At 52.2% G+C, this 21,885-nt stretch overlaps 1 protein-coding gene across 1 annotated transcript in view; it reads right to left on the reverse strand.

Annotated features, from left to right (window-relative positions):
• FBN3 (fibrillin 3) overlaps positions 1-21,885 on the reverse strand; it is a 59,231-nt gene that overhangs the window by 2,614 nt on the left and 34,732 nt on the right. The window contains exons 26-64 of the mRNA XM_072978030.2: positions 21,743-21,871; positions 21,449-21,574; positions 20,789-20,914; positions 19,963-20,085; positions 19,386-19,511; positions 18,865-18,990; positions 18,488-18,610; positions 18,038-18,160; positions 17,560-17,685; positions 17,310-17,432; positions 17,013-17,135; positions 16,372-16,533; positions 16,140-16,208; positions 15,673-15,798; positions 14,969-15,094; positions 14,142-14,291; positions 13,535-13,606; positions 13,309-13,434; positions 12,871-12,996; positions 12,520-12,645; positions 12,034-12,150; positions 11,773-11,901; positions 11,244-11,363; positions 10,660-10,785; positions 9,465-9,617; positions 8,883-8,948; positions 8,426-8,551; positions 8,102-8,221; positions 7,688-7,810; positions 7,347-7,478; positions 6,820-6,945; positions 6,285-6,491; positions 3,581-3,706; positions 3,138-3,260; positions 1,528-1,644; positions 1,292-1,420; positions 976-1,095; positions 576-807; positions 196-364 (exon numbers count right to left, since the gene is read on the reverse strand). Of these exons, the coding sequence (XP_072834131.2) occupies positions 196-364; positions 576-807; positions 976-1,095; positions 1,292-1,420; positions 1,528-1,644; positions 3,138-3,260; positions 3,581-3,706; positions 6,285-6,491; positions 6,820-6,945; positions 7,347-7,478; positions 7,688-7,810; positions 8,102-8,221; positions 8,426-8,551; positions 8,883-8,948; positions 9,465-9,617; positions 10,660-10,785; positions 11,244-11,363; positions 11,773-11,901; positions 12,034-12,150; positions 12,520-12,645; positions 12,871-12,996; positions 13,309-13,434; positions 13,535-13,606; positions 14,142-14,291; positions 14,969-15,094; positions 15,673-15,798; positions 16,140-16,208; positions 16,372-16,533; positions 17,013-17,135; positions 17,310-17,432; positions 17,560-17,685; positions 18,038-18,160; positions 18,488-18,610; positions 18,865-18,990; positions 19,386-19,511; positions 19,963-20,085; positions 20,789-20,914; positions 21,449-21,574; positions 21,743-21,871 (5,018 nt within the window). The remainder of the gene's footprint in view (positions 1-195; positions 365-575; positions 808-975; positions 1,096-1,291; positions 1,421-1,527; positions 1,645-3,137; positions 3,261-3,580; positions 3,707-6,284; positions 6,492-6,819; positions 6,946-7,346; positions 7,479-7,687; positions 7,811-8,101; positions 8,222-8,425; positions 8,552-8,882; positions 8,949-9,464; positions 9,618-10,659; positions 10,786-11,243; positions 11,364-11,772; positions 11,902-12,033; positions 12,151-12,519; positions 12,646-12,870; positions 12,997-13,308; positions 13,435-13,534; positions 13,607-14,141; positions 14,292-14,968; positions 15,095-15,672; positions 15,799-16,139; positions 16,209-16,371; positions 16,534-17,012; positions 17,136-17,309; positions 17,433-17,559; positions 17,686-18,037; positions 18,161-18,487; positions 18,611-18,864; positions 18,991-19,385; positions 19,512-19,962; positions 20,086-20,788; positions 20,915-21,448; positions 21,575-21,742; positions 21,872-21,885) is intronic.

Consider the following 21,885-nt stretch of genomic DNA (forward strand, 5'->3'; position numbering starts at 1 on the left):
CAGCTTTTGTGGATGGCACTCTCTGGAGAAGCAAGTTCTGTGAGACAAAACCTCTGAGCCTTCCAGAGGGCCCCAAGGATCCTCCCTGTTTTAAACTTCTAAACGTAACTTTGAAAAGTTACAGCAGGGAAGTTCCTTTACTGTCTGTTCTCTCCCAAACATCGTAAAGCACGAAAAGAGATCAGGCGCTCTTACCCAACGATCCTGGGTCTCGTTGGCGCTGCGCCGGTGACGCCCTCTCTTTGGGTAGCCGTTGATCTTGCACTCATAACACGCCTCGGGAGACAGCAGGTTCTCCTCTTCTTCCTCTGGCGGGGCGGGGAGATACGCCTCTTTGCCAAAACCGAGCCCAGAGACGCAGTGCCTGCCATCGGAAGAGAAAAGTCCGAGAACAGGAGAGCATGAGAGAGAGGAGGAAGGTGGCAAGCCGGACGGTTCCTTGCCTGACGGTACTTTGGCGCCACCCTCCGGAGGCTAGCTTTGGATGGAGACAGGGGTCTTTTCCAAAGACAAAGGCTCTGAACGCCCCCCCCCCCCGGGCCAAGAGAGTGCCGAAGGCCGGATGGCGGACTTACCCTTGTCCTGCGCGGAAATACCCGCCCGGGCAGCCGCACAGGTAACCCCCTTCCGTGTTTGAGCAGCCGTAGCTGCAGGGGCTGCTCCCCGCCGCGCACTCGTTGACGTCCTGGCAGCCTCCGAAGGCTTGGTCGAAATCGAAGCCGGAGGGGCAGAGGCACTTGAAGCTCCCCAGCGTGTTGTAGCAGGAGGCCGACCCACAGGCCGTGGGGCTGGAACACTCATTCTCGTCTGCGAGGAAACGCACCAGGAACCAGAACAGTGGTAAGGGGTCGTCGGTGGTCTCCCCATAACCCACCCCAAAAGTAACTCACAACACCTAAGTATAAATCTATGGGCTACTTATGAGCTCAGTCATGCCCCTTCGGCTTTCTTGGGCTTCTGGGCTCTGCCACTTACCCACGCACTGGTTCCACTGGTAGTGCTGGATGTAGCCCTGGGGGCAGCCACAGCGGTAGCCCCCCAGCACGTTCTGACATCCGTGTTGACACCGGTGGTTTCCATCACATTCGTCCACATCTGTGTGCCAACAAAGGTTTGGTTTTTTTGTGTTTTTTAGTGGGGGGGAAAGCAATGTCTTAGTAGTTGAATCTCAAAGCCAAAACATCAGTGTTCCAAAAGGAAGTGGGGGCCAGAAGCTAGGTTCCCCCATCTCCCTTTTTGGGGCGCCTGCTTGGCCATCGGCATGACGCTCTGAGGTGCCCTCCCTTCGTACCTTCGCAGCTGTTGCCGGACATGTCGAGCGTAAAACCCTTCTGGCACTCACAGTTGTAGCTCCCGGGGGTGTTCAGACACTGCCCTTTGGCTCCGCACAGGGTTGGCTGGGCCGTGCATTCGTTGTTATCTGTGCGGTGGGTGGGGGGAGGCAGGAGGTGGGTCACCTTTGGGCTCAACAAGAGTCGCTGTTGCTCGTTTTCCCCATTCCATTGATCCCGAGCCTAGGGAACTCACCGATACAGGATGAATGGTGCTGAGTGAAACCCGGCGGGCACTTGCAGTTGAATCCGCCGATCACGTTCACACAGAGGAACTGGCAGTTGTGTTGTTTGGTCGAACATTCGTCCAAGTCTAGACGCCATCAAGAAAAGAACCCAGGAGTTATTCCCGCCCCCAGATGGAACGGAAAGTAACTTGGAAAAAAGGAGTGAGTTACAACTAGGGTTCCTAAAAAAGCACAGAGTTGATTTTTTAAAATGGTAACTCTAACACGTAGAGTTATTAACTGAAAGCTTTCTGGTTGTACCTCTTATAATTACTGTTTCACAAAGCAACTCTGTGTTTTGTTACTACTGTTCAGGAACAACTAAAATAGTTACCTTAAAATATCAGAACGCTACCTGGTGTTGGTGTATGATGTAAATCACACCTTCCTATAACTTACTGATATTTTTTTTCTTTCATTTTTTTACTCTTTAACTCGTTGGACGATGCAGAAATAATACCTAATTGTAACTAGGTATGTTTTTATGGGTAACTATTTTTAATTCCCTTGTGGGGATATTTTTAAATTATGCGTAGAAGTCCACTCTGAAATATGCATCTTTAAAACACAACCCCAAATTCTGGTATATTTTGTTTAAATTAAACTTTGGTATATTTTGTTTAAATTAAGCTTGGAAATACATTATTAAGCATATGTCAAAATGCATTTTTTAAAAACTGAATTTTCTAAAGGTACGCATTTTATATGTATTGTTTGTTATGCATGGACTTTAACTCTGTAATACCTGTATAAAAACACCTGTCTCAAAATGAACATTTCATATAAATTGTTAGAACAGTACAAGAAATTAACTCTTAATTCTGTTCCTAGAGGCATTTTTGAGCAAGCCTTGTTTGTCAAAATACATACAGTGGTGCCCCGCATAGCGACGATAATCTGTGCCGAAAAAATTGTCTCTATCCAGATTCGTCACTATGCGGGGGGAAAAGCCCATAGGAACGCATTAAAACACGTTTAATGCGTTCCTATGGGGAAAAAACTCACCGCTATGCGGAAATCCTCTATCTGGCTGCCATTTTCACTGCCCAGTAAGCGAGGAAAGGGTGCGAAAACACTGCGGGCGGCCATTTTTCCCCTGGCGGCCATTTTGGAACTGCCGATCAGCTGTTTTTAAAACATCACTATGCGAAAATCGGTAAGTGAAACGCTTACCAATCATCGCAAAGCGATTTTTGGCCATCTAAAACATCACAATGCGATCGCTTTTGCGATCACAAAAACCTCACTGCTATGCGGATTCATCGTTAAATGAGGCGCTCGTTAAGCGAGGCACCACTGTATTTGAAACACCTTCTTTAAATTGTGCATGGAAACCCACTTTCTAAATGCAACTGCTCGGTGTACACTTTTAAGTACCTTTTCCTTTTCAAAATGTTTTTCCCCCCAAGGGGATTTCAAGATATTTTGCTTTGAAATATTCACAGACACACAAAAGCCAGCAGACAGCTCTTCTCCAATCCATCCCGTCAGATCAAGGCAGTTTGATACCAAGAAATCAAACAGAATTCTACCAGGGTCTCAAATTTCAAGCTTTCTCCCTTTCCAAACGGCTAAATACCTTTACAGGTTTTCCCATCTTCTTGCAGGATGTAACCCCTCGGGCACAAACATTGGAAGCTTCCCTCTGTGTTTTTGCAGATGAAATTGCAGGGCTTGGGGGACTGGTTGCATTCATCAAGGTCTACGGCCGAAATTTAAAAGGAAGAGGTGAACCAAACGGGAAAAAAGAGTCAGTGTTCCCTCTGTCAAGGTCTCAAACTCTAGATAAGGAAAGGCCTCCGCTTTCTGTCCTGCAGCTTCCAAGGCTTTCATGCAATTCCCATGACTGGTGGGAAAGAAGGAGGAAGTCTTTTAATTCCTGAAAATCACTCCTTCTCAAGGAAATCACCACCATTACCCTTCTGCACGCATCGTAAGGGCAAGTATGTCAAAATGAATTAAACACATGTAACATCTTATTTCTGATGCGTTCTTTCTGAGCTGTTGGGAGGTTGGGCTCACCCTGGCAAGCTGTTCCGGTGATGTCAGATGTGTAACCCAGCTGGCAGAGGCATCGGAAGGAGCCCATGCTGTTGATGCACTGCCCATTTTTACACAGGTTTGGGAGCACCTTGCATTCATCAATGTCTGGATTGTAAAATGGAAACAAAGAGGGAAATGTGAAGTCCTTGAGGTTAATTCTGAGTGGAATGTTACATTGCTGGGGTAGCAAAGGTGGGCACATCACTATGGGAATTCTCCCTGTCACTATCCCATAGTATGAAAAACCAAAGGGAAGGGAATGGCCACTGGAGACAGGCACTATGCAAGTTCATAGCTCCTTTAGTGGGTAGCAGCGGGTGTGCCTTAGAGAGACCAACACACGGAGATAGTAAGAAGGGTCATTAATAGGCTGCAATACTGGGGTGGATACTGGGGGGAGACATAGAGCTGCTTAATAAATCAGTTGCAGCACCAGGGGTAACCATGAGATGGCGGCAGAGCAGCTTCATAAATAGGTTGCAGTATTGGGGTAGTCACCTGAGGGAGGCAGAACAAGCTCATAAATACCAGGGTGCAATATGGGGTGGCCGACAAAGTGGGCTCATAAGTAGCCTGCAGTACCAGAAGTAGCCAGTGGAGGGAGACAGAGCGGGTTTGTAACAACCAGGCTGCAATGGCAGTGTTTGGCTACCGGAGGCCGACAAAGAGCAGGTTCATAAATATCAAGATGCAACTGCAGCCTTTGACCACCAGAGGGAGACAAAGCGAGTTCATAACTACCAGGCTGCAATGGCAGTGTTTGGCCACCAGAGGCTGACAAAGAGCAGGTTCATAAATATCAAGATGCAACTGCAGCCTTTGACCACCGGAGGGAGATAAAGCGAGTTCATAACTACCAGGCTGCAATGGCAATGTTTGGCCACCAGAGGCCGACAAAGAGCAGGTTCATAAATATCAAGGTGCAACTGCAGCCTTTGACCACTGGAGGGAGACAAAGCGAGTTCATAACTACCAGGCTGCAATGGCAAGATTTGGCCACCAGAGGGAGACAAAGAGCAGGTTCATAAATATCAAGATGCAACTGCAGTCTTTGACCACTGGAGGGAGACAAAGCGAGTTCATAACTACCAGGCTGCAATGGCAGTGTTTGGCCACCAGAGGGCGACAAAGAGCAGGTTCATAAATATCAAGATGCAACTGCAGCCTTTGAGCGCCGGAGGGAGACAAAGCGAGTTCATAACTACCAGGCTGCAATGGCAGTGTTTGGCCACCAGAGGGCGACAAAGAGCAGGTTCATAAATATCAAGATGCAACTGCAGTCTTTGACCACTGGAGGGAGACAAAGCGAGTTCATAACTACCAGGCTGCAATGGCAGTGTTTGGCCACCAGAGGGCGACAAAGAGCAGGTTCATAAATATCAAGATGCAACTGCAGCCTTTGAGCGCCGGAGGGAGACAAAGCGAGTTCATAACTATCAGGCTGCAATGGTAGTGTTTGGCCACCAGAGGGCGACAAAGAGCAGGTCCGTAAATATCAAGATGCCACTGCAGCCTTTGACCGCCGGAGGGAGACAAAGCGAGTTCATAACTACCAGGCTGCAATGGCAGTGTTTGGCCACCAGAGGGCGACAAAGAGCAGGTTCATAAATATCAAGATGCCACTGCAGCCTTTCACCACCTGAGGGAGACAAAGCGAGTTCATAACTACCAGGCTGCAATGGCAAGATTTGGCCACCGGAGGGAGACAAAGAGCAGGTTCATAAATACCAGGCTGCAAAGGTGGCCTTTGACCACCAAGGGAGTCATGGAGCATCTTTTAATGGGAATTAATAAATTAAACCTCAAACATGCTATCTTTCTCCCTCTGGTGGCTAAAGTCTGCTATTGCAGCCTAGTTTTCATGAATCTGCTCTTTCTCTCCCTCCAGTGGTGAAATCATGCTACTGCAACCTAAGATTTACAAAGCTGTTACATATTCAATGACCCACTTCCTGATACTGCAACCTGATAGATTTGTGGATGTGTGCTTTGTCTCCCTCCAGTGGCCAAAAGCTGCTATTGCATCCTGATATTCATGAACCTGCTGTTTCTCCCTCTGGTGGCCAAAGGCTGCTATTGCATCCTGATATTTATGAACCTGCTCTTTGTCTCCCTGTGGTGGCCAAACCCTGCCATTGCAGCCTGGTTGTTATAAACCTGCTTTGTCTCCCTCCAGTGGCCAAACCCTGCCATTGCAGCCTGGCATTTATCAACCTGCTCTTTGTCTCCCTCCGATAGCCAAAGGCTGCAATTGCATCCTGGTATTCATGAACCTGCGCTTTGTTGCCCTCCGGTGGCCAAATTCTGCCATTGCATCCTGATATTTATGAACCTGCTGTGTCTCCCTTTGGTGGCCAAAGGCTGTTATTGCAGTGATTCGCATAAAGTGGCCTAAATATTTAAGTAATATTAACTTTTAAAGAATAAAATGATTTATTTTTGTAATGCTGACACATCCTTTGTAGGCCACACCTTTGTTCAGCAGCCTGCTGTTGCTTCTTATGGAAACTACAAAGGGCCTTTTCTCCCTCCAGTGGCCACACACTCATCCTGCACTTGATGAATGAAGTCTTATCTGCCTGTTCAGTGTCTCCCTCCGATGGCCATGTCAGGCACTGATTTCTCCTCTGACCCTCTTCCTCTTGGAATCAGCTGCCCAAGTCGACGAGGGCCCTGCACTCACCTCTCCCATCTGTCATGTAGCCCGGCCCGTGTGGACACATCTTTTTGTAAGGACCAGTGCCCGGGAAGGGGCAGAGTTCGCACTGGGGCCCCCAGCCTCGCCCTCCGTTGCAACAGCACTCCGATTTTGCAACCTGGTGCCGGTTGGTGGAGGCCATTTGGCACATGGTCTGGAGCACCTCCGTGAAGCAGAAGCCCTGACGCATGTCTGGCGTGGGAAAGAGGCAGGGTTACTGGGCAGCTCGCCTGGTGGCGGGACTCGGGTGCGGATCATGCTCCGTGCATGCTAAGGAGGGCAGATGGATGTTAAGGGCAGCCACCCTCTTCAAATCACACTCACCCTCCCCTCTATTCTTTCCTGTCACACTGAGAGGGTACAACTTGGCTCACACTCTTGTGAACCAGCCCATCCTGGGCTGAATGCTTCAGACCCCTTCTTGTGCTATCCCGAGACGACTCCCAGCATCCACCACCCAGCTGTCCCGTGATGGCTGCCAACCACCTCCACTCAAGCGCTGGGGGGGGTGGTGGTTTACCAAGGCATTCAGTGCCGGAGGGGCTGCTCTGGAAGCCTTCGTTGCAGTCACAGTGGTAGCTGCCCACGGCGTTCACGCAGCGGCCGTTGGGGCAAAGGCCCGGCTTTGTACGGCACTCATTCTCATCTGCGGGTTGGGAAGGGGTGGGAGAAGATCCGGTCAGGAGGGGAAGGAAAAGCCACCTCTTTGCTTCCTGCCCCACTTCCCCACCCTTCGTTGGCTACAAAGCCCCAGACGTGACGTGGGATTCTCCCCTCTTGGGCTGGCCCGCCGGCCCAGCTCGTTGGGAGGACAAGCCGTCCATCTCCTAAATCTCAGAAATACCCGTGAGGGGGCTAACCGTCTAACACTGAATCTTAGAAATGACAAATATCTTACATATCTATAAGCCACTGGACCATCTCACCTGAGCAAAGCACCCACATGACACACCCACTTTTGTTCCCTGTGGTCATGAGAACTAGAAAGCTGGCATCTTTCTTAAAACCAAAAGAGGAAACCGGGAGGGCGGGTGGTGTGCCTCTCACCTGTGCAGCCCTCGCCGTCCGGCCGGCGCTGCATCCCCGGCGGGCAGATGCAGGCGAAGGTGCCAATGAGGTTCTTGCACAGCATGCCCTGCGAGCCACAGTCGTGGGTGCCTTCGGCGCATTCGTCCAGGTCTGCAGCAAGGGAGGGAGACAGTAGCAGGCGCAAGACAGCCCAGGGTTCAAAACCCCAACGACTCCTGCTACAGTTTGGAAAGATCTCTGGGGAACTAGCCGTAAGGACTAGAACCTTCCTTTCCTCTTCAAGGGTCGCCGTCGCTCGGAGATAACAGACTGGGCGGCATCCAGAAGGGCCCAAATCCTGGCTGGGAAAGATCCCTTACCTTTGCACATTCGTCGGTCATCCCGCAAGGTGTACCCTGAGGGGCAAGTGCAGTCGTAGGAGCCGAGGGTGTTGAGGCACCGGAAGGCACAGAGCAGGGGGTTCAAAGCACACTCATTGATATCTGGGGGGGGGGGCAGAGAGAAGATTGTGGACTCAGGAACCCCATCTTTGCTCCCCCGGAGGATGCCGCCCTTCTGAGGGGGGGCAGGCAGGGTCACCGACCATTCCAAAGCAAACCCTCCATGGACAGGAGCAGTCTACCCCCAACAGTGATGTGGCAAACAGGTCTTTCTTGGCACGGCTATGTAATGCCTGCTTCTTGGCCGGGGGAGCTTAAGAGGCTGGGCAAAAAAAATCTGGTGACGGTTTGCACTTCCCCAACCGACCGTGGTCCGAAATGAAGCGCCGTTACCTTCACACGTCATCATCGGCCCTGGCTCGAATCCCTCGTCGCAGGCACACTCGAAGCCCCCGACCACGTTGGTGCAGGTCCCGTTCCCGCAGGGGTTTCCGATGGAGCATTCGTCCGTGTCTTGGTGGGCGGGGGAGAAAAAACATGATTTGGGGCCTGGCTAGGAAGCCACTTTCCCAGCCCGTTCGTGTTTTACCGAACGTGTCCCCGATTCGTGCATCTCGAAGCCGTGGCCTTATTTTAAAGCCACCGCTGCACCTTTCCCCCTCCAGTCTCCGCCCTCTGAGAAGGGTTTGGGCTGCAGAGCGGCCGCTCACAACTTACCCACACAGTTCACGCCAGTGTAGTCCAGGTTGTATCCGAAGGGGCACTCACAGCGAAAGGACCCGTCCGTATTGATGCAGGCCCCGTTGACACAAATGCTGGGGTTCTCCAAGCATTCGTTCACATCTGGGGAGGATTAACAGAAGGAGGGGAGTCCCCAAAACGGGCAGGAAGGAAGAAAAGTGGAACTGGCATGGTTTTTACTTGATTTGCCCTCCTCACACAAATACACCAATTTTGCCCAGAAAAAATGGTTCGAATGAAACAGGGTGGAGGAAATTATCCACAATCCTTCCGGATGGCTCTCTCCATCCGCCCCTGTGAAAAACCTCCAGAGTTCTTAGAGGTCTAGCTTAACTCACAAGCTTGTACGCAAAATCTCAAAGGCCATGGCAAACGGGAAGACGGGGTTTCCCTCTCGCCTCCAGCCTTTCTTCGGAGGGACGACGAGACTGACCTTCTCGGGTATCTCCGAGTCCAGGGATGGCACCATGGCCATACGGGCACAGCTCCTGGAAAGCAACTGACAAGGCAGGGGGTGGGTGTTTAGAAAGGAGACGCCATTCCTCAACATTCTTACAAGAAAAGTGAAAAAGTGTTCTTTGAATCCTTAAAGATGGACACTGTTATTTTGATATTTTCTATCATGCGATTGATTGCCTGGTGGCCCGTTGATACGATAATTTGTACACGATATTATCTCAGCAGTGTGAACCGTTCCTTTTTAATTCTGAGGATGTTAACAAAGGGGTGGGCTGGGAAAAAAGGAACGCTCACCCAGAAATAAATAAGGGCCAGAAGATTTTGTTTTTCCACTGTACCTGAATGACTCAAGGAATCAAGCAAGGCATTAAAGCACTCAATGCCTAAAGAGCAAGATGTAAAGTGTTCAGCATTTAAACGTGAACAATGGCACACTGATGCGCCTCTTTCTGAAGATCTGATGGCCGGCAACCTCGTCTTGATCAAAAGGACGTTTTACGGATTTCCCCTTTGCCAAACCGCCCACCCCGGCCGAGCCAGGTGGGTCGCTACTCACCGTTTCCTTCCTGGGGGCACAGTTCGCAAGGGTCCCCCCAGCCTTCCCCGGGCATCTTGCTACAACAGCACCGAGCTTTCGTGGTGTTGAAGGCCTTCGGGACCGAGCACTTCCCGCTGTCAAAGCGGGTGAAGCAGAAGCTCTGGCGGGTGTCTGCGGGGAAAGAAAGCAAGGGGAAAAGTTTTTTTTTAAAGGGAGGGGGTTGCGAGTGGGGTGGAAAAGGCAAATTCTGCAGCCAGAATCCTTCGCGTAATGTGATCCCATCAGGGCAAAGGATGAGAGGTGTTCTGCTCTCTGTCCATCATCATCTACAGTGGGGTCTTGACTTAAGAACGGCTCGAGTTAAGAACATTTTGACTTAAGAATCACTCTCATAGGAAAATATTGACTTGACTTACATACTTAGATTTGAGTTAAGAACTGAAAAAAAACCACGTGGGAGGCAGGGAAAGCGCAAAATGTGAACTTTCAGTTAACTGTTGGCCAGTGAAAAGGGTGCCTGTCTGCTTCCTCACTCCTCCCAGCGTTTAGAGAGTGGATTGGGAGACAGTCTTCGGACTGCCTGGTACTGCCTGGACTGTATTTTCCCTGCCTTCCCTGAACCTTTTTTGACCTAAGAAAAAGAGAAACAAAATATCCCCCTCTAGTGGTCAAAGGCAGAATAGCAGCTTCCCATTAGTTTCTATGGACGGAAAAGAGCAGATACGGATCAAATGGTTTTCAATGCATTCCTATGGGAAATGCAGATTTGACCTGAGAACTTTTTGACTTGAGAACCGCCTTCCAATACGGATTAAGTTCTCAAGTCAAGACCCCACTGTACTTAGCTTGATCCAAGCGGGAGATGATTTAGGAGCTGTCCCTGAGCAGGGATGGGGAAACAGCACAAAAAAGCCCAACCAGAGCAGGGGGGGTGCTTTAACTTCTAGACCCCAAGAATTTCCAGCTAGAGGATTCTGGGACATTGTAATGTGAAAGGAGCAGTTCAAAGATCTGTTTGCGTGGGTTAAGTAAAACCTCCGTACCCAGGAGCAGTCTAACTCGGAGGATTGGCCTGGCCAAGCAGCTCTTTCCCTCTGGATCCAACTTGACTCTCACCGTAGGTACAATGAAAGTGGTCCTCTTTTCCCTCCCCAGAATGGCCACAATGGTTGGAGGAACTCCCCACCCACCCTGCCAGGCCCTCGGCACTCACCAAAACAACGGCGGCCGTTGTCGGACAGCACGAACCCTGGCGGGCAAATGCACTGGAAGGTCCCTGGGATGTTGGTGCAGGTCCCGAACAGGCAGATATTGGGCTCCTCCTCGCACTCGTTGATGTCTGAAACCCACCCAAAGAGGTGTGGAAGTGGCCGGCCAACAATGCCCATCCTCCCAAGGCCGGCTCGAGGGCTGGCCTTTTTTGCCTGGGGAACGATGGGAGTCGTTGCCCCAAACCTGCTCCTTTAGGAAAGCTCTGGGGCAGACCAGAGGCAGCTCAATGGCCCAACTGGTTTGACTGGGACTCAGGTGAGATGGAGCGATGCTGTAAAGGAAGCCACGGTCTTGAGCTTGCAAGACTTGAGCTGTTCCAAGGGGTCGCACAGATGACGGAGAACGGACCCAAACAGAGGTCAGCTCCCTTGATTTGTATTTTAAAACACCCTTTTGTCAGAAGATTCTGGGAATGTGATATTAGTGGGAAGGCCATAACTAAGTAGACTGTGGGTAAGCTCAGCAAGTTAAACTACAACCGGGGAGGTGGGCGTCTCTGTGGGTCGTGGGATGGACCCTCCTTACCAATGCAGTTGTCATTCTGGACTTCGTAACCCGGAGGGCAGATGCAACGGAAGGAGCCTTCTAAGTTCTGGCACGTTCCTGGGGAACAGGTCCCTGGAAGGCTGATGCATTCATTGACGTCTATGGGGAGGAAGAAGAAGGTGGACGTTGGGGGTCACACGGGTCTCACCAGTCTGGAAGAGTTCTCCAGAAAGGAGAAGCAGGAGAGCATCCCCTCCAGACCCAGAAAGGGGGCAGAACTGTCAGATCCCAAAGATGTGGGGGAGGTCAAGAGGCTGAGAGGCTGGTGGGAGGTCGCCCAGTCCCTGCCTCAAAGGCTGGACCCCCCCCTCCCAGTCCACGAAAACGTCACAAGATACATGAACGAGCTTTGCAAGGTGCAGCAATTGAGCAAAAGAGAGAAAAGAAGATGATGCCACGATGATGGGAGCTGTAGTCCAAACAAAGCATACACACACACACCAGCTGAGACACCAGCTAAGGCTTTCTCATGCCCTCCTGGGAGAGGGGAAGTTCCAGAGGGACTCACCAACACAATTCTTGCCGTCCGGGGTGTGGTCGTAGCCCTCCTGGCAGAGGCAACGGAAAGAGCCCACGTTGTTGATGCACTGGCCGTTCCGGCACACTTGCCCCACCAGGGCCGAGCACTCGTCCACGTCTGCGGGGGAGAAATGGGCCCGGCGAGGTGAGCATGGCCTCGCCAGGAAGCTCACCGGGGAGGGGCTTCCCTCCCCTGCTCGCCGTGCGCGCAACCAGCCCGCCCCCTTCCCCGTTTCTCTCCACCCCTTACCCATGCAGTCGTTGTTGTGGGTCAGCTCAAAGCCAGGAAAACAGAGGCAGTTGTAGGAGCCCACCGTGTTCTTGCAGGTCCCGTTCCCGCAGGGTTGGCGGTCACACTCGTCAATGTCTGGGGGGGGGGAGAGAAGGGCCGCTGATCAGCGAGCGGGCCGTTTTCTACGGCTTTCCTGACAAGATCCAAAGGCCTCTCTGCTTCCCTCCAAAATAGGCAGAGAGACCTACTTTTTGAGCGGTTGCGTAAAAAAAAGGAAGCCAAGAAAATGGCGTCTCGCAAGCTTGGATCCTCAACCACGGGACGGAGCTAATTCCGAGTGAGGGTGAGGCTCCTCTTACCCTTGCTCCGAATGGGCGGGCTGTTTTTGGCCACCGTTTTTTTGCAGGGTTTCCAACAATTACGCTGGATTTCTCGCTGTCCCTCTAGGGACCTGGAATCGGACTGACTCTGGCTGGAGCCATCTCGAGCCACCCCCGAACCTACCCATGCACATGGTCAGGTCACCGGTGGCTTTGAATCCATTGAAACAGAGGCAGAGGTAGCTCCCTTCCGTGTCGACGCAGTCCCCGTGGCTGCAGACGTTGGGGATTTCCTGACACTCGTTTCGGCCTCGGGGTCGAAAAGAGAAGCAAACAGTGGGAAACTCTTTTTTTAAAAAAAACACACACACTTTACAGTGCTCAACAACGACCCTATAAAGCAGGCATCTATCCTCATTTTACAGGCCCAGCGAAGAATCCTGGCTTGTCCATAACTGCTTCCCCAGCTGAGAAAGGGGGGGAGGGTGAGGGATCCCTTTGGGTCCATGGAGCAAAGGGAGGAGGCCCATCTTACCCACACATGCTCCGCTCGGCGACAGCTTGTATCCAGAGGAGCATTCGCACCTGTAACTACCCGGGATGTTCAGGCAGTCGGCATTGCGCTGGCAGAGGTTCTCTCCACTGCTGCATTCGTCAATGTCTGCAGGAGAGCAGAAGCAGAGGGGGGGGGGGAACTCAGGAGCCTCTCTAGACCAGACGCTGAGCCTGTAGTTAGAAGCAGTGCTCCCTCAAGAAAGAAAAATGATCTGTGCTTTCCAACACAAGTTTGCATCAATCAACATGGGGCCAAATCGCTTGCTTCATGCCTATGGTCCCAAGACATGTGGCACTGAAAGATTCGTTGCAAAAGGATTGAATAATACTTTTGGCGTGGGCCTCCCCTGCCTGCCTCCCTCCTTCCCTCCTCCCCTCCCCAGATCCTTTTCTCCTCCTCCTCTCCCTGGACCGTCACCTTCACAGATCAGCAGGATGTTGTTGTAGCTGAAGCCGATGGGGCACTCGCAACGAAAGCTGCCAATCTGGTTGATGCAAACGCCGTTGGTGCAGATGGCGGGGATCTCGCTGCATTCGTCAATATCTGCCGGGGAGGGAGAGGGGAGGGTGTCACTTCTGGCGGGGTGGTGGGTGGGGTTCAAGCAGGGAGCAAAAGGATGGTTTATGGGAGAGGGTTTCCTTACCGATCGGCTTTCCCGTGTGAATATCAATGATGAAGCCAGGGGCCTGGTTGCCACACAGGATCTGGTACTCAGCTGCAAGGAAAAAAAGGCACCCTCACCCTCTTGTGGGATAAAGGAGACAGTCCCTTTGCAAGACCTGAGGTGGAAGACCTGGCAAACGGCTCAGGTTCAGCAAAGAGCACCTGCGTGTGCTTCTGAGTGAATGTTTTTTCGGCATTAGGTTTCTCTGCATGAGTTCTTTTTCTACATTGGTCTGTATTTTTTCACCTTAAGGGCGAACCAGACTAGCAAATCAGTTTTAGTGAAGGCCGCCTTACCTCATCATGACACTGTACTTTGTACCAATGGTAGAGAGAGAGAGAGAAGAGAGAGAGACATTTTACAGTTAGACTTTTAAAAAAACACTTGAAGGAGCACTCCTTCTAGAAACGGATTTCTCTGGGCACATGCTTTGGACCCCAAATTTCACCGGGCTTGGGGCGGAGGAGGTGCGCTCTTCCAGGACACTCATCACTTCCAAAGTAGCTGCTCAGCGCTGGCCCAGTTTCGTCACGAGGCTCACACCCCACCCCGCAGAGAAGGTCCTGGCCCCAAGCAAGTCACTTACGGCTGGCAGGGGTGGGGCAGGGCTCACAGGGCTTATTCCAGGCCTTCCCGATGTTGTACGAACAACAGCACATCTTCTTGGTCATGTTGAAGGACAGCTCGTTTTCACAGGTATCGTTATAGTTGCGGTAACACAAGCTCTTCCTCATGTCTGGAACAGAACCGAGATAGGGGGTGTCGTAGGAAAAGGAGGGCGCGGGCAGAGAAGAGACAGGATCAGGCCAAAGGGCTGCCTGACCCAGGACTTCAAAAACTTAAGTTTTATTTTGCATCTGTTACTACAGTGCCCATGGTCCAGCCACAGCAGAGGAAGCAGCCTCATCAGTGAAAGGGGAGGGGGGGTTGGGTTTTGACAAAAGCTAGTAAGTCTGAAAAGGGAGCTTTTCAAAAAAGAACCCCCGTGAGAATCCCGCACAGAAACCTACAGATTTTCCCCGCTCCCTCCTGGACTTCAAAGTCACACGGATTCCTCCTTGTTAAGTGGCTGAACTGGGTTGCCAACTCTTTCTTTCCGAAGAGGTTCCTCTGCTTTGACCCACCCCCACCCTGGTCCTCTCTGTAATGCTCTCCCTTCCCCGTTGGGTGGGTGCCGAAAGCAGGGAGGGACTCCCTATCCCCATTTATTTATTTTATTTGCATTTGCTAGCATGATGGACCCACAGGGCTTGGGTGGGTATAGAACCAAAGGGAAGATTTTGGGGGAGATGGGAAAAAAGCATAGGAGGAAATAAGCTGGACAAATTTCTCTCTGAAACACCGTTCCAGCGAGATAGAGAGACCGCCACCCCCCAAGCCCATTTTATGGGGGCGCCCCCCTTGGTTTCGTACCCATACAGTTGTTCCCGCCGTTGACCTGCATGTATTCCGGGGGGCAGACGCAGGTGTAATTCCCCAGCGTGTTGTAACAGGTCCCCGGGCCGCAGATCCCTATGTGCGCTGAACACTCGTCGATGTCTGGAAGATGGTAGCGGGGTGGGGGAATGGGAGGAGAAAACAAGGGTTCCCCCCAGCACGCCGAGCGTTATTCCAAAGCCCTCTGGACAGGAAGCTCCCAAAGACGCCAGAAAAGATGGTTCGGGGTTTATGGGACCCGTAGATTCATCTCCACGTTTCTGCTTCCTTAAAAAAAACCCTTGTGGTACAGTTGACGAGGAGCCATCTCAAGAGAGTCTGCTGTCTGAGTCCAAACCCCCCCCCACAAACCAACCCTGCGAGGGTTCCCCCCTCCAGTTCTATCCATGAATGGAACGTGTCTTCGACCCATCGCCTTGCCTGCACCCGAAATAAAGCAAGCTTCAGGGAACAGGTCGCAAGGCACAAGACCCCAAACACCTGGAGGCCACCTCCCAATCTCTGCCCCCCCCCCCAAGGCATCAGTGGCCTCCTTCTGCCCAACGGTAGGGCTGGCCCTCAAAATAAAATTCTGATTCATTGAAGGACCTGAGTGAGACTCTGTGAAATGGGATTTCTACACACCCGCCCCAAAATGGGTCCTTTTTTTGCTTCCCCGACACCATCTTCCTCCTCCGTACCTTCACAAATGCGGGTGTCCTCGTTCAGGTAATAGCCTAGCGGGCATTCACACTGGAAGCTCCCAAAGGTATTGACGCAGTTCCCTCCTTGGCAGAGACCAGGGAGTTCTTGGCACTCGTCAATGTCTGGGAGCGAGGAAAGGACAAAATGAAAGGGGCGCAGCTGAGCCCTGTTTCTCCTTAAAAGGATGACTGAGTGTGGGTCAGATCAGATGACCTTCTGCCCCCCCCTCTTCCAATACAGTGAACTCTTTGTTTTGTGGTTTTCCCTGGCCGAGTTTGCCAATCTTTGGCCGGTCAAATATGGGGAAGTTGTTAACATGGAGGGCTTAATGCTTCTTGCAGCCTTAAGGAGTTTTGTTTTTTTTTTTTCCAAACCAGTCGCCCACCCCATTAATGTGTTTTTTGAGCTGATTTGGTGGAAATCGAGGGTCCTTTTGCTCGTGGGAGCCTCCGCCTGATCTTACCTTCCAAAATGACTGTGATGGGATTCGGCCGGAAGCCCTCACCACCCGGACATAAGGTCTTGTATTCGGCTGCGAGAATGAGAAGCGGGTTACTGCCCGAACGCTCAAGGGATGAGTTGATCTAGCCCACGAAAGGTGTTTTTTCTTTTCCTGACGCAAACTCAGAGGATGCGACGCTGGTCCCCACGCGGCCAAAGGATCAGGGCCAGCCCAGGATTGCCCCGGTACTCACTAGTGTTTGCTGGAGGGCACAGCTCACAAGGGTTGCCCCACGCCCGGCCGAGAGAGCAGCAGCATGATGCCCGGGTCACCCCGACACCGATCTCGGCGCTGCAAGAAATGCCTCCATCGCCCCGATCCTGGGTATCCAGAAAGCAGTTCCCGACCCGGGTGTCTGGGATGGGAAGACGAAACCCGGGGAGAGAAAAAGGAGGGAGAGGGAATTAAAAACTCAGAGCTCAGCAGATCGGGCGACTTTTTCCCCTCCACAGACATCATCTCCTTTCCTCTACAGGGCAGACCAGAGTTCCCTGGCAGACTACAACATCCATTATCCCTGAGGCAGTACAACCAGTTATAGGGAGGAGCATGGGAATTAAGATCCAAAACCTAACTTCCCCGACTTCAGTTCAAGAGGCAGCTTTTTTTTTGGATGGGAATGTCTGTTTCAGAATTTTTATTATTTAGCTCGCATTCTACCCTCCTAACGGCCTTGTGAGGTAGGCCGAGATGAGGGAGAAAAACTGGCCGAAGGGGGTCAACGAGTTTCGTGCCACAAAATGTGGCCCGTGGGAGCCCCAGAGTGGAAAAGGCCACAGCCTGGCCCCCTTCTGGCTGCCTCTTGCACCCGGGGAAGCCATTCACGCCTCTTACCGACACACCCCACTCCGGTGGGGTTCAGCTCGAAATCCTGTGGACAATTACAGAGGTAGCTGCCAGGGGTGTTGACGCAAAGGCCGTTGATACAGTTGACGGGGTCGGCACACTCATTGATATCTGCAGGGAAGGAAGGAGGACGGTTGTGAGACCCTGCGTGTATACAATTTTACCTTTATTTCACGGCTAGGACCAGGGCCGGAGGAGGTGACCCTTAGGGTCCTTTTTCGACTCTATGCCAAGAATGCACATTTTATCAGCTGGGGCGTTCACGTCTTCCTCCACCCAGCTCACCGGTGCAGTTGCCTCCGCTCCGGTCCAGCTCGTAGCCATCATCACAAACGCAACGGAACATCCCTGGCAGATTCTGGCAGGTCCCGAACACACAGATATTTTGGAAAGTGCACTCGTCAATGTCTGGAAATGAAGGGGGGGGGGACACACACGTCAGGATAAATCGCATCTTTGTGTATCCCCGGCCCTTCTTTCAAACCTTCTGACCGACGATTCCGAAGCCCGTCCATCCCGGCCGCTCCCACTTTACCTTGGCAAGCTCTGCTATCCTCGGTGGGGTTGAAGCCCATCTCGCACTCGCAACGATAACCCCCCGGGGCGTTGAGGCACTGGCCATTTTCACAGAGGTTGACGTTGTCGGCACATTCATCCACATCTAGGGGAAAGAGGGCGAGATGGAAGGAGATATGAACTCCTCTGCATTGCCCGAGAAAACCGTTCGCAAATACCCCGTGTTATCAAGATCCCATTCTCCGGGCAGATCCAGAGAGTTCGGGAAGCGACTTTCCACCCGGCGTAGGAACCCTTAAAACCAGCAGAATTTGGCAGCTCCCATGTCAGCAGGGTGTTGAATCCAGTCCAGGTCTTCCGTTTCACTTTTATCTTTTTGTGTGTTTTCCTTCTGGCTCAGGACCTTCTACCCCGCTGTTAGAAACACCTACTTCTTATTCTTCCCCCCCCCTTTTCTTCGTCCCCTTTACTCTCTCTACTCGATCCAGGGAGCTCACCTGAGCAGGAGAACCCGTCCCCGTTAAAACCTTCCCGGCAGGCGCACCGGTATGAGCCTGGCGTGTTGAGGCAGTTGGCGTTGAGGTTGCAGCTGTGTGCCTCAGTGGCGCACTCATCCAGATCTGGGGAGAAGCAGCAGATGGGAGGGGAGGAGGAGATGAATCGTGCCATTACATTTCAGGGGTTTTCATGATTACGATTTTTTAAAAAAACTACATAATTGAAAGAAAACCAGAAAACGAGCCACCGAGAGGACGCTTTCCTTCAATGATGGGGTGTTCCAAAAACGAGTGGCGATGGATCTGGAGGCTGACCAAAGAAGGCCCCTTTTCTCCACTCTGGGATGCAGCCCCTCCTCGCCTGGAAAGGCTGTTCGGGGAGAAATGCGTGGCCCAAAGGAGGGACACCCAGGGCACATCGGTTTTGCTGTGCAAGAAGCTGGCCCTCACCGTTGCACTTCAGCCCGTCGCCCAACCAGCCCATCCGGCACTTGCAATGAAAACTGCCAGGGATGTTGATGCACGAGGCATGCATGTCACAGTTGTGAGCGCCGATTTCACACTCGTCAATATCTGGAGGAGGAGGAAAAGGGTGTAGGTGACAGACAGAACTGGTTTCGTTTACGCATTTATTTATCTATCTATCCGCAATTTAGATTTCTTCCAGGGAGTCCAGGAAGGAGCGCCGACGTCTGTTCCTCCTGCACACTGGCCAGAACAGCCCGACGAGGTAGAACAGACAAAGTGGGAGTGACAGGAGGTTTTTCTCCCTGCTCCCATTGGCCGGGCTTCTGTGATGTCACAGAAGCTGGGCGGAAAAGCCTCACCTGTACATCCAGTTGTGCCCTTTTTGACGAAGTAGCCGAGCCGGCAGTGGCAGATGAAGGAGCCCTTGGTGTTCTCACACTCCCCGTGTAAGCAGATGTTGGGGTTCAGGTCACACTCGTTCACATCTGTGGGGAGGGGGAGAGAGGCTGAGGTTCAGGAAAAAAAAAACTCTCCAAAATCAGGGTTTGCCACTGCTTCTCGGGGGGCCCAATTGGCTCGCAGGGAATCGCCTCACTTTGTAACCACCTATATAAACCAGCTCTGTGAGACTCCAGGTCCCATGGCTGGGGGATTCTGGGGACTGTAGTCCAAAACAAGCCAGCCCTACTGTGAGACCCACGAGGACTAGATCCTTCGATTGTGGTCTGCCAACATTCGTCCTCCAGGAATAAAAAACACACACCCGGGGACGAAGCAGGAAGCGGGTGTAAAAAACGCCCAGGTAGATGGACCACAGTAGAGGGTGTTACCACTGGACACCCCCACGTACCCCTCAACTCTGCCCGGCACGTTGTCTTACCCAAGCACATCTTCATGTCCAGCGAAGCCATGAATCCATCAAAGCAGAGGCACCGAAATTCGCCAGGCATGTTGGTGCACTGGCCCCCATCACAGATGTCCAAATCGTCCTCGCATTCGTCAATATCTGGAGGGGGAGAGAGACGGAAATATGTCTGCTTCTCTCTTCCCCCCCCCACTCCAAAGCTGTGGGAGCTCTATTAAGCTTTCCACCCACCCCCTCAAGCAGCTAAGAAACTGTAACTCTGGGGTTCAGGCCCCTCCAGCTCCAAACCAACCAGAACTCTTATTTCTTGTGCCAAAATCATGATTTGGGGGGCTTTATTTACAGCTCCCCCCCCAGTTGAGGAGGATGCTCAGAGCCTTGTGTGTGCCACACACACCATCTTGGGACCCGCACGACATCCCAGCGAGGCCGGGCCCAACGGCTGGCTCGAAGTTACCTGGGAACCACTGTTTTCTGCATGACGTGAAACCCGCGTCCGTTGGTGGCGACTCCTGTTCTCTCCCTGTTCTAGCAAGACTCGACCCCCTCCCTCTGTCTCGGCTGGGGGGATGATGGGGCTTGTAGTCCTCACCTGTACAGGAGCGCTTATCCGGCATAAGTGCGTAGCCCTCGCTGCAGCTGCACTGGTAGCTGCCCTCCGAGTTGGCACAGTGGGTGTCGCAGGCCCCGTTCATGATGCTGCACTCATCAATGTCTGCAGGAGGAAAGCAAAGGGTGGCAACGGGGGGGGGGGGGTGTTCCCGTCCCTGGAAGATTCGGCCCCCCCCTCAGCCTTCATGGCAGCCGTTATATGTGTGTGTGTGTGTGTGTGTGTGTGTGTGTGTGTGTGTGTGTGTGTGTGTGTGTGTGTGTGTGTGTGTGTGTGTGTGTGTGTGTGTGTGTGTGTGTGTGTGTGTGTGTGTGTGTGTGTGTGTGTGTGTGTGTGTGTGTGTGTGTGTGTGTGTGTGTGTGTGTGTGTGTGTGTGTGTGTGTAGCCTCGCATCCTTGCCCCCCTCCCTTGTAGTCTTGGCAGGTCTCGCAGGAAAACAGAGCCAGATCTTCCATTTTTTCTTTCATCCAACACCATCATTTTCTTTCATTATAAGAGTTTCATGGATTGCTTGTTTTAAGCTCTTTCAGGGTCCCTTCTCATACAGTCCCAGCCTTTCTGCAAAATCGCGGTTTCCTGACCCACCCCCCGAGTCCAGGCAACAGTTTTACTTTTGGGTGGGAGGGAATCGGTCCCCAAAAGGTCCCGGCGCCCACCCTCTCGGTCTCGGGAAGCAGGGAGCGAGCAGCGGGGGGCCAGTCGCTGGATCCTGGGGCCCAGATCCAGGGCAGCCGTCGTCTCTGGATCGGGCAGCTGCCAGGATCCGAAGCACGAGACACACACACACACACCCCGGCAAAGAACTCACCAACGCAGCCTTGCCGGTCCGGGGTGGCCTGGAATCCGGAGTCGCACGCGCACTGATAGGTCCCGATAACGTTGACGCAGCGTCCGTTCCGGCACAGATTATGGCTGAGGGAGCATTCATTGACATCTGAGGTACAGAGGGGCAAAGGTTGCAGAGAGGGGGAGAAAAAGAGCCCATGCTGCTTTCCAGGCTCATGGAACCTCCATGTTTAGGAGGGCTCTACAGTATAAACACTGGTTTTAAAAAAAAAAAAAATCATCACCACCAATAACCCTCTTTTATTAAATCCTTTGCAGAAAAGTAAATTTATCCAAAGCTAAAGGGATCACCGACACAATCAGTGTTCCAGGGGGCCGACGGGAAAAAAGCCAGAGCTAGGGAAGTTACTTTCAAAAAGTAATTCCTTCCCACGACGGGTTACAGCATCTGCCTGGCAGCCCCTTGTTCTCGCTGAAAAAGTAACTTGCCCCGTTCACCATGAGGCTGTTTTGGTGTCGCACTCCAGCTGTTCAATTACTTTAGAAGTGTAACTTCATTACAGGAGGCCAAAAATACCTAATTACAGGAACTATATAACAACACGTAACCAGCTCTTCCCAAACTCTGGGAGAGATGATGCAGGCGGTATTCCCTTCTCGGTATTCACCGGGCAGCACTCACCCACGCAAGCGTGGCCTTCGGACGTGAGTTCGTGGCCCGGGGGACACAGGCACTCGAAACTGCCGTCGGTATTGATGCAGACGCCTCCCCGGCAGAGCAGGGGGTCTCTCTCACACTCATCAATGTCTGGAAGAGACAGGAATCCCAAAAAAACTCAGAATGGATACCTGAAATATATTCTCCGAAATCTTGGTATACACCAGCCACCCTTGGGCAGCTTCCGGGTTTTGGTTCCCAGGTTTTCTCCTTTCCGAAAGGCTTCCTGACGCCCAATCCCAAAATCTCTATTCTCACCCATGCAGTTCTTCATCATCATGAACCCACTCTCGTAGCCGTCGTAGCATTCACACTCAAAGCTGCCAGGCGTGTTGACGCAGGCCCCGTGGCCGCAAAGATCCGGCGAGATCCGGCACTCGTCAATGTCTGCCAAGGGGAGA

Source organism: Pogona vitticeps, chromosome 7 (assembly GCF_051106095.1).
Source record: "Pogona vitticeps strain Pit_001003342236 chromosome 7, PviZW2.1, whole genome shotgun sequence".
Lineage (NCBI taxonomy): Eukaryota > Metazoa > Chordata > Lepidosauria > Squamata > Agamidae > Pogona > Pogona vitticeps.